Genomic DNA, 12,088 nt, shown 5'->3' on the forward strand with positions numbered 1-12,088 from the left:
GGGCAGGAAAAAGAGTGGGAGAGCGATAGTGATCGGGGATTCGATTGTAAGGGGAAAAGATAGGCATTTCTGTGGCCGCAACCGAGACTCCAGGATGGTATGTTGCCTCCCTGGTGCAAGGGTCAAGGATGACTCAGAGCGGGTGCAGGACATTCTGAAAAGGGAGGGTGAACAGCCAGTTGTCGTGGCGCATTTAGGTACCAAAGATATAGGTAGAAAACGGGATGAGGTCCTACAAGACGAATTTAGGGAGCTAGGAGCTAAATAAAAAAGTAGGACCTCAAAAGTAGTAATCTCAGGATAGCTACCAGTGCCAGGTACTAGTCAGAGTAGGAATCGCAGGATAGCTCAGATGAATACATGGCTTGAGGAGTGGTGCAAAAGGGAGGAATTTAAATTCCTGGGACATTGGAACCAGTTCTGGGGGAGGTGGGACCAGTACAAACCGGACGGTCTGCACCTGGGCAGGACCGGAACAAATGTCCTAGGGGGAGTGTTTGCTAGTGCTGTTGGGGAGGAGTTAAACATAATGGCAGGGGGATGGGAACCTATGCAGGGAGACAGAGGGAAATAAAATGGAGGCAGAAGCAAAAGATAGAAAGGAGAACAGTAAAAGTGGAGGGCAGAGAAACCCAAGGCAAAAAATAAAAAGGACCACATTGCAGCAAAATTCTAAAGGGGCAAAGTATGTTAAAAAGACAAGCCTGAAGGCTCTGTGCCTCAATGCGAGGAGTATTCGGAATAAGGTGGACAAATTAACTGCGCAGATTAACGGATACGATGTAATTGGCATCACGGAGACATGGCTCCAGGGTGACCAAGGCTGGGAACTCAACATTCAACATTGAGGTCGGAATAGGCAGAGAGGAAAAGGAGGCAGGGTGGCGTTGCTGGTTAAAGATGGAATCAATGCAATTGTAAGGAGGGACATTAGCCTGGATGATATGGAATCGGTATGGGCGGAGCTGCGGAATACCAAAGGGCAGAAAACGCTAGTGGGAGTTGTGTACAGACCAGCAAACAGTAGTAGTGAGGTTTGGGACAGCATCAAAGAAGAAATAAGGGATGTGTGCAATAAAGGTACAGCAGTTATCATGGGCGACTTTAATCTACATATTGATTGGGCTAACCAAACTGGTAGCAATGTGGTGGAGGAGGATTTCCTGGAGTTTATTAAGGATGGTTTTCTAGACCAATATGTCAAGGAACCAACTAGAGAGCTGGCCATCTTAAGTGGGTGATGTGCAATGAGAAGGGACTAATTCGCAATTTTGTTGTGCGTGGCCCCTTGGGGAAGAGTGACCATAATATGGTAGAATTCTTTATTAAGATGGAGAGTGACACCGTTAATTCGGAAACTAGGGTCCTGAACATAAGGGAAGGTAACTTCGATGGTATGAGGTGTGAATTGGCAAGAATAGACTGGCAAAGGATACTTAAAGGGTTGACTGTGGATAAACAATGGCAAATATTTAAAGATCACATGGATGAACTTCAGCAATTGTACATCCCTGTCTGGAGTAAAAATAAAACGGGGAAGGTGGCTCAACCGTGGCTAACAAGGGAAATTAAGGTTAGTGTTTAAACCAAGGAAGAGGCATATAAATTGGCTAGAAAAAGCAACAAACCTGAGGACTGGGAGAAATTTAGAAATCAACAGAGGAGGACTAAGGATTTAATTAAGAGATGGAAAATAGAGTACGAGAGGAAGTTTGCAGGGAACATAAAAACTGACTGCAAAAGCTTCTATAAATATGTGAGTACAACGTAGGCCCCTTGCAGTCAGATTCAGGTGAATTTATAATGGGGAACAAAGAAATGGCAGAGCAATTGAACAAATACTTCGGTTCTGTCTTCACGAGGGAAGACACAAATAACTTCCGAATGTATTAGGGGACAGTGGGTCTAGTGACAAGGAGGAACTGAAGGACATCCTTGTTAGACAGGAAATTGTGTAAGGGAAATTGATGGGATTGAAGGTCGATAAATCCCCGGGGCCTGATAGTCTGCATCCCAGAGTACTTAAGGAAGTGGCCCTAGAAATAGTGGATGCATTGGTGATCATTTTCCAACAGTCTATCGACTCTGGATCAGTTCCTATGGACTGGAGGGCAGCTAATGTAATACCACTTTTTAAAAAAGGAGGGGGAGAGAAAATGGGCCGGTTAGCCTGACATCAGTAGTGGGGAAAATGTTGGAATCAATCATTAAGGATGAAATAGCAGCGCATTTGGAAAGCAGTGACAGGATCGGTCCAAGTCAGCATGGATTTATGAAGGTGCATGGAGAGGCAGTCGGGACTTCGGCGAGAGGCCTATAAAAGGCACAGCAGGGAGTCCGGGGAGCAGCATCGAGGTGGTGCGTGGAGATGCCAGCTTGTGCAGCTACAGGGAGAGGGCAAAAAAGAAGTAGAAAGAAAACGAAAGGTGACGTCACAGCCAAGGGGGTAAGTGATTGGCTGGTGATTGGTAAGTAGTTTTTCTTTTCCTTTTTCTTTTCTATATCAGTAAGTAAACTTTTAACATTGTTGTTGCCAATTTCAGTGTATCTAAGGGTTAAGTCACGGCAGGCGAGCTCGGACACGTGTTATGATCCTCCTGTACTACGTGGGAACTCAGGGACGCTTCCAGTGTCCCTGACGACTACGTGTGCGGGAAGTGTAGCCGCCTGCAAATCCTGCAAAAATTGCGGCACTGGAGCTGCGGGTGGATTCACTCTGGAGCATCCACGATGCTGTGAATGACGTGAATAGCACGTTTAACGAGTTGGTCACACCGCAGATAAAAGGTACACAGTCAGATAGGGAATGGGTGACCAACAGGAAGAGTAGAGCAAGGAAGATAGTGCAGGAGTCCCCTGCGGTTATCCCCCTGCAAAACAGATACAACACTTTGAGTACTGTTGAGGGGGATGACTCATCAGGGGAGGGCAGCAGCAGCAAAGTTCATGGCACCGTGAGTGGCTCTGCTACACAGGAGGGCAGGAAAAAGGATGGGAGAACAATAGTGATAGGTGATTCAATTGGAAGGGGAATAGATAGGCATTTCTGCGGCCGCAACCGAGACTCCAGGACGGTATGTTGCCTCCCTGGTGCAAGGGTCAAGGATGTCTCAGAGCAGGTGCAGGACATTCTGAAAAGGGAGGGTGAACAGCCAGTTGTCGTGGTGCATATAGGTACCAATGACATAGGTAAAAAATGGGATGAGGTCCTACGAGGCGAATTTAGGGAGCTAGGAGCTAAATTAAAAAGTAGGATCTCAAAAGTAGTAATCTCAGGATTGCTACCAGTGCCACTGCTAGTCAGAGTAGGAATTGCAGGATAGCTCAGATGAATACGTGGCTTGAGGAGTGGTGCAGAAGGGAGGGATTCAAATTCCTGGGACATTGGAACCGGTTCTGGGGGAGGTGGGACCAGTACAAACTGGACGGTCTGCACCTGGGCTGGACCGGAACCAATGTCCTAGGGGGAGTGTTTGCTAGTGCTGTTGGGGAGGAGTTAAACTAATATGGCAGGGGGATGGGAACCTATGCAGGGAGACAGAGGGAAATAAAATGGAGTCAGAAGCAAAAGATAGAAAGGAGAATAGTAAAAGTGGAGGGCAGAGAAACCCTAGGCAAAAAACAAAAAGGGCCACATGGCAGCAAAATTTTAAAGGGGCAAAGTGTGTTAAAAAAACAAGCCTGAAGGCTCTGTGCCTCAATGCGAGGAGTATTCGGAATAAGGTGGATGAATTAACTGCGCAGATAGCAGTTAATGGATACGATGTAATTGGCATCACGGAGACATGGCTCCAGGGGCAGCAAGGCTGGGAACTCAACATCCAAGAGTATTCAGTATTTCGGAAGGATAGACAGAAAGGAAAAGGAGGCGGGGTGGCGTTGCTGGTTAAAGATGAAATCAATGCAATTGTAAGGAAAGACATGAGCTTGGATGATGTGGAATCGGTATGGGCGGAGCTACGGAATACCAAAGGACAGAAAACGCTGGTGGGAGTTGTGTATAGACCACCAAATAGTAGTAGTGAGGTTGGGGACAGCATCAAACAAGAAATAAGGGATGTGTGCAATAAAGGTACAGCAGTAATCATGGGCGACTTTAACCTACACATTGATTGGGCAAACCTAACTGGTAGCAATGCGGTGGAGGAGGATTTTCTGGAGTGTATTAGGGATGGTTTTCTAGACCAATATGTCGAGGAACCAACCAGGGAGTTGGCCATCCTAGAGTGGGTGATGTGTAATGAGAAGGGACTAATTAGCAATCTTGTTGTGCGAGGCCCCTTGGGGAAAAGTGACCATAATATGGTAGAATTCCTCATTAAGATGGAGAGTGACAAAGTTAATTCGGAAACTAGGGTCCTGAACTTAAGGAAAGGTAACTTCGACAGCATGAGGCGTGAATTGGCTAGAATAAACTGGCAAACGATACTCAAAGGGTTGATGGTGGATAAGCAATGGCAAACATTTAAAGATCACATGGATGAACTTCAGCAAATGTATATCCTTGTCTGGAGTAAAAATAAAACTGGGAAGGTGGCTCAACCATGGCTAACAAAGGAAATTAAGGATAGTGTTAAAGCCAAGGAAGAGGCATATAAATTGGCTAGAAAAAGCAACAAACCTGAGGACTGGGAGAAATTTAGAATGCAACAGAGGAGGACTAAGGGTTTAATTAAGAGGGGGAAAATAGAGTACGAGAGGAAGCTTGCAGGGAATATAAAAACTGACTGCAAAAGCTTCTATAAATATGTGAAGAGAAAAAGATTAGTAAAGACAAACGTAGGTCCCTTGCAGTCGGATTCAGGTGAAATTATAATGTGGAACAAAGAAATGGCAGACCAATTGAACCAATACTTCAGTTCTGTCTTCACGAAGGAAGATACAAATAACCTTCCGAAGGTACAAGGGGACAGTGGGTCTAGTGAGAAGGAGGAACTGAAGGATATCCTTATTAGGTGGGAAATTGTGTTAGGGAAATTGATGGGATTGAAGGCCGATAAATCCCCGGGGCCTGATAGTCTGCACACCAGAGTACTTAAGGAAGTGGCCCTAGAAATAGTGGATGCATTGATGATCACTTTCCAACAGTCTATCGACTCTGGATCTGTTCCCATGGACTGGAGGAAAAGGAGGGAGAGAGAAAACGGGTAATTATAGACCGGTTAACTTGACATCAGTCGTGGGGAAAATGTTGGAATCAATCATGAAGGATGAAATACCAGCGCATCTGGAAAGCAGTGACAGGATCGGACCAAGTCAGCATAGATTTATGAAAGGGAAATCATGCTTGACGAATCTTCTGGAATTTTTTGAGGATGTAACTAGCAGAGTGGACAAGGGAGAACCAGTGGATGTGGTGTATTTGGACTTTCAAAAGGCTTTTGACAAGGTCCTGCACAAGAGATTGGTGTGCAAAATCAAAGCGCATATTATTGGGGATAATGTACTGACGTGGATAGAGAACTGGTTGGCAGATAGGAAGCTGAGAGTTGGGATAAACGGGTCCATTTCAGAATGGCAGGCAATGACAAGTGGAGTGCCGCAGGGCTCAGTACTGGGACCCCAGCTCTTTACAATATACATTAACGATTTTGATGAAGAAATTGTGTGCAGTATCTCCAAGTTTGCAGATGACATTAAACTGGGTGGCAGTGTGAGCTGTTATGAGGACGCTAAGAGGCTGCAGGGTGACTTGGACAGGTTAGAGTGTCGACAAATGCAAAGCAGATGCAGTATAATGTGGATAAAAGTGAGGTTATCCATTTTGGGGGCAAAAACAGGAAGGCAGAATCTTATCTGAATGGCGGCAGATTCGGAAAAGGGGAGGTGCAACGAGACCTGGGTGTCATGGTTCATCAGTCATTGAAAATTGGCATGCAGGTACACCAGGCGGTGAAGAAGGCAAATGGTATGTTGGCCTTCATAGCTAGGGGATTTGAGTTTTGGAGCAGGGAGGTCTTACTGCCTTAGTGAGGCCTTAGAAAAAGCAACAAACCTGAGGACTGGGAGACATTTAGAATGCAACAGAGGAGGACTAAGGGTTTAATTAAGAGGGGGAAAATAGAGTCCCAGAGGAAGCTTGCAGGGAATATAAAAAGTGACTGCAAAAGCTTCTATAAATATGTGGAGAAAAAGATTAGTAAAGACAAACGTAGGTCCCTTGCAGTCGGATTTCGGTGAAATTATAATGTGGAACAAAGAAATGGCAGACCAATTGAACAAATACTTCGGTTCTGTCTTCACGATGGAAGATACAAGTAACCGTCCGAAGGTATAAGGGGACAATGGGTCTAGTGAATATTGTGTTCAGTTTTGGTCTCCTAATCTGAGGAAGGACGTTCTTGCTATTGAGGGAGTGCAGCGAAGGTTCACCAGACTGATTCCAAGGATGGCTGGACTGTCATATGAGGAGAGACTGGATCAACTGGGCCTTTATTCACTGGAGTTTAGAAGGGTGAGAGGGGATCTCATAGAAACGTATTAGCTTCTGACGGGACTGGACAGGTTAGATGTGGGAAGAATGTTCCCGATGTTGAGCAAGTCCAGTATCAGGGGACATAGTCTTAGGATAAGGGGTAGGCCATTTAGGACTGAGATGAGGAGAAACTTCTTCACTCAGAGTTATTAATCTGTGGAATTCCCTGCCGCAGAGAATTGTTGATGCCAGTTCATTGGATATATTCAAGAGGAAGTTAGATATGGCCTTTACGGCTAAGGGGATCAAGGGGTATGGAGAGAAAGCAGGAAAGGGGTACTGAGGGAGTGATCAGCCACGATCTTATTGAATGGAGGTGCAGGCTCGAAGGGCCGAATGGCCTACTCCTGCAACTATTTTCTATGTTTCTATGTTTCTAGTGAGCTGCAGGTGCCAAACAGATGTCCCATGCTGTTCGCCTGTTTTGGGCCTAAGGAATTCCGGCCAGCTCCTGTGCCAAGGAAGCCAACAGGTGGATCTTCGGAGTGGGGGGATGCGGGCAAGCAAAAAGTAGGGGATGAGCCCAGGTCGGCAGCGGCCCACTGTATTCTTGTGGAACCAGGAAGAACACTCCAGCACCACAAAAATGCAATGTTGAAAATATCTTGTGGCCGTTTATGGAACGGGCAGCAGAAGTCCCTTTGAGGTCCAATACTTGTACATAGGAACATAATAATTGGGAGCAGAAGTAGGCCATACGGCCACTCGAGCCTCCTTTGCCATTCAATAAGATCATGGCTGATCTACAACCTCAACTCCGTTTTCCTGCCCTATCCCCATATCACTTAATTCCTCTGGAGTCCAAAAATCTATCTACCTCTGCCGTGAATATATTCAATGACTGAGCATCCATATTACTTTGGGGCAGAGAATTCCAAAGATTCACTGAGAGAAGAAATTCCTCTTCATCTCAATCTGAAAATGCCAGCCCCTTATCCTGAGACTGTACCCCCTAATTCTAGGGGAAATCTCTCAGCATCTTGGGTTTCTCAATGGCAGCATACATGGGTGGAGACATGCTCTGCCCAAGCATCCCTTAAAATTGAAATCGGGATCCTAACTATGGCATGGGACCCTGATTTCCAAACTTTAGAGGCCCATCGTCTGAAGCAGAGAAGATCCCTTTTAAATTGGTCAGAGCATCTTTAGTAAATCTACTGACTCTATTTTGTGGACATTACCACCTGATAATGCCAATTTCAGCCAGTTAAAATTGCCTCAATTCTCAAACATAAAATTCAAGATAGACCCAGATAGCTCTACCTGTTATTTACAAGTATAAAGCACTGAACCCTCAACCAGAACATTTTGAGGCAAATTTTCATTTCCATCAAATGGGCGGTAATCTGGTGGTGCAGATTGCCCACCAGTTATAGAACACATCTGGTTTTCATTCCATTGAAATCAATGGGATGAAAATCACATGGGTTGTATAACAGATGGGCAATGCACTCTTCCAGATCACCACACATGTGTAAAGACAAAAATCTACCCCCACGATATTGAAACCCATTCTCAACTAACATTTAGGCTGCAACTTTCCCTACCTCGGCGGGTCCGGTGCAGCTGGGTTCAGTGGCGGATCCCGGTCCCAGCCCCGCTCCTGTCTCCATCCCGGCCTCCAACATAACTTTCCATTGATTGGGCTTATTAATGGTCGTGAGTTTCCTGGATAATTGAAGGAAGTGGGTCTGATGATGTCATTTGATGACACATCATCAGCTGATTTCTTTAAAGTAACCATGTGCAAATTGATTTTGACAGTTGTGCTGTCAGTGTTCTTCAGCATTGAGTTGCTGCAAACACTGACAAGCATTGCACAGAGGGGCATGGCTGCACCCATGACTCCCTCCATATGCTTTATTATATTAGTTTTCAAGCTGTCAGAAAAAGCTGCTTCCTCTGCCTCAGATAAACAGACAGGGTCCAGGAGCAGCATGAAGGCCGTGGGCAACATGTTAAAGTTAAAAGGTAAGTAAAAATTCACTGTTAAGGGTTTCCACACAAGCCAATAATTGCTTCAATTACCTCCCCCACTGCTGCCGATCGGGTCTGCTCAGCGTAGGCAGACCCGACATTGGGAAAGTTGAGTTTACGCAATTTGACAGCGGCTTGCCGACCTGCTGTCAATCATTGTCAATTTAACAGCTTGCCCGCCACCAATCCCATCTGCTGAGCGCGGCAAAATTCTGGCCTTACCGACAACCTTCCCCTTGCAAGGAATTATTGAACATCTCAGCCAGATCATCTGAGGAAGGTTTGAAAAGTTTTCTGGGAAGGAAACGCTTCCCAGATCACTCATATCACTCATAGTTGACCAAACTGTATGATGAGGAAGTTCCTTGGAGTGTTCATTGGTGCAGCCCTACTAGATTCTCGATTAAGAAGCAGATTAGAGCAGAATGGCCTTAGCTGAGAAATTATGCAAAGGAACTGAATTCTAACTGGACAGATTGTTTTGAATTTGCTTGACATCACCAATATTGAAAACACTGCAAATAGACAAGACATTAAGTAACAAAAGTTTATCAAATAATTAACAAGTTAAAAAAGGATACCTTTATACTTAGACCAAATCCACCAATTGTTTGTCTTCTGATTGTAACTGTTCTTTCCTACAGAAGGAATATAATAGTTTGGATTTTAGATTATTCAATACACTGTGAACATAAACATTCAAATACTGAACAATTCTCACCTTGTTTAAAAGGCAAAATTCTAACAGGCAGTGCAAATGTCTTCCTTCAGTGGAAGGTTCACAAGAATGTATAGCAGTATTTTATAAGTCCATGCTGGCAGTGGGAGTCTCACTCTCGGGCAGTGGGAGTCTCACTCTCGGGCAGTGGGAGTCCCACTCTCGGGCAGTGGGAGTAAGAACATAAGAACATAAGAAATAGGAGCAGGAGTAGGCCATACGGCCCCTCCACCATTTAATATGCTCATGGCTGATCCGATCAAGGACTCAGGTCCACTTCCCTGCCCGCTCCCCATAACCCCTTAATCCCCTTATCGGTGTCTATCTCTGTCTTAAATTTATTCAATGTCCCAGCTTCCACAGCTCTCTGAGGCAGCAAATTCCACAGATTTAAAATAAATCTGAGAAAATAAATTTCTCCTCATCTCAGTTTTAAATGGGCGGCCCCTTATTCTAAGATCATGCCTTCTAGTTCTAGTCTCCCCCATCAATGGAAACATCCTCTCTGCATCCACCTTGTCAAACCCCCTCATAATCTTATTTGTTTCATAGAAACATAGAAAATAGGTGCAGGAGTAGGCCATTCGGCCCTTCTAGCCTGCACCGCCATTCAATGAGTTCATGGCTGAACATTCAACTTCAGTACCCCATTCCTGCTTTCTCGCCATACCCCTTGATCCCCCTAGTAGTAAGGACCTCATCTAACTCCTTTTTGAATATATTTAGTGATAAGATCACCTCTCGTTCTTCTGAATTCCAATGAGTAGAGGCCCAACCTACTCAACCTTTCCTCATAAGTCAACCCCCTCATCCCCAGAATTAACCTAGTGAACCTTCTCTGAACTGCCTCCAAAGCAAGTATATCCTTTCGTAAATATGGAAACCAAAACTGCACGCAGTGTTCCAGGTGTGGCCTCACCAATACCCTGTATACTTGTAGCAAGATTTCCCTGTTTTTATACTCCATCCCCTTTGCAATAAAGGCCAAGATTCCATTGGCCTTGCTGATCATTTGCTGTACCTGCATACTAACCTTTTGTGTTTCATGCACAACTATCTCCAGGTCCCGCTATCCTGCAGCACGTTGCAATTTTTCTCCATTTAAATAATAACTTGCTCTTTGATTTTTTTCTGCCAAAGTGCATGACCTCACACATTCCAATATTATACTCCATCTGTCAAACTTTTGCCCACTCAATTAGCCTGTTGCAGATTTTTTTCTCCTTTTGCAGTCCTTTTGCAGATTTGTTGTGTCCTTCTCACAAATTGCTTTTCCTCCCATCTTTGTATCATCAGCAAAATTGGCTACATTACACTTGGTCCCTTCATCCAAGTCGTTAATTTAGATTGTAAATAGTTGGGGCCCCAGCACTGATCCCTGCGGCACCCCATTAGTTACAACCCGAGAATGAACCATTTATCCTGACTCTCTGTTTTCTGTTAGTTAGCCAAACCTCTATCCATGCTAATATATTACCCCCAACAGCATGAACTTTTATCTTGTGCAGTAACCTTTCATGAGGCACCTTGTCAAATGCCTTCTGGAAATCCAACTTTCCGGCAGTGGGGAGCCTCTCTCCGGCCGTGGGGAGTCTCACTCTCGGGCAGTGGGAGTCTGCCCAAAGTTTTCCAACCATTCATTTTAATCGTCAAAAAAGCCATGAAAATAGTGCGTACCTGTATTTCTGATATATACAGTCAATGGGCAGGAGCTTCCATGACCCACACAGACTAATAATATTATCCTCTATAAGTTTTTAAATGATTAAGCCTATTTATTAACCTACAAGGTATAAAAGGTGTAGGGCTTGAACCTGTGCTGTAAAATATGAGCAACAAAGTTAACTAATTGTCGACATTTTTTTCATTATTATCTAAACCAAAGTTTAAAATTGTTCTAAGTACCCTGTACATGGGTTAAAGCCTCTGTTAAAATAATGGATGAACAATCTCATACGGACACATAAATCATTACTTGCTAATATTTCCATTATATTTAGTGATCTCGATGTTATTCTCTTCACATAAAGGATTTGGGAATAAGCTATGTTTAACTTTTGTGTTTTAAAACAAAGTGAATTTGCACAGTTTTTAAAAATAAAACCACAGGTTGCAAGCATTGAAGATATTTATTAAAGCCTGATGAGCCAATTTGTGGAATGTGGTGCCTCGCAATTTATTTCATACTGTCTCAGCCTAGGGCCATTTATCCACAATGTCTTCTCTTCATTTTGAGAAGAATAGGTAATATTTTCTTTAAACCCGCACCCCTTGGAGGTAGGAGAAGCAACTCATTTTATTGACAGGCCTATTAGTAAAGGGACTAACTATTTTTACTGCACTTTCTTTTGACAGATAGGCATCTGTCAAGCCCCATCCCCTACTGCCCGTACTGCACTTTTTTGATGGGCAGGCAACAAGCCCAGCCCCTGTCAAGCTCCGTCCCCCTCCAGGCCCGAATCATTCCATGCGCGTGGTGCGAGTAGCAAGACCTGAGGCCCCGACTCTCTCCCCACAATCGGCCTGGCCCGATGGAGGTGGCCGATGGCGACGGGCTGCTGCTCCTCTGTGAGCCTGCTTCTCCAGCCCGAGCAGCGGTGGGGGAAGAGTGGCAGCGGCGGCTGGGGGGAGTCGGAGGGCCTTGGGGCCGCAAGTCGGAGGGCCTTGGGGCCGCGAGTGAGAGAGGCTGGGTGGAGAGAGAGAGAGAGAGGCTTGTGCGGTGGGGGGGGGTGTAAAGAGAGGCTGAGGGCGGGGGGGGAGATGGGGAGAGAGACAGCGAGGCTGGAGGGGAGAGAGAGAGAGGCTGGGCGGGGGGGGGGAGAAAGAGAGGCTGGGGGAGGGGGTGAGAGAGGGAGAGGCTGGGGAGGACAGGGAGAGAGAGTGGCTGGGGGGGAGGGGGAGAGAGAGAGAGAGAGATT

At 45.3% G+C, this 12,088-nt stretch overlaps 1 protein-coding gene across 1 annotated transcript in view; it reads right to left on the bottom strand.

Moving 5' to 3' along the window:
• sntg1 (syntrophin, gamma 1) overlaps window positions 1–12,088 on the bottom strand; it is a 225,346-nt gene that overhangs the window by 196,468 nt on the left and 16,790 nt on the right. Inside the window, exon 3 of the mRNA XM_070885809.1 lies at window positions 9,034–9,090. Within this exon, the coding sequence (XP_070741910.1) occupies window positions 9,034–9,090 (57 nt within the window). The remainder of the gene's footprint in view (window positions 1–9,033; window positions 9,091–12,088) is intronic.

The sequence above is a fragment of the Pristiophorus japonicus genome, chromosome 1 (genome assembly GCF_044704955.1).
Source record: "Pristiophorus japonicus isolate sPriJap1 chromosome 1, sPriJap1.hap1, whole genome shotgun sequence".
In the NCBI taxonomy this organism is placed as follows: domain Eukaryota; kingdom Metazoa; phylum Chordata; class Chondrichthyes; family Pristiophoridae; genus Pristiophorus; species Pristiophorus japonicus.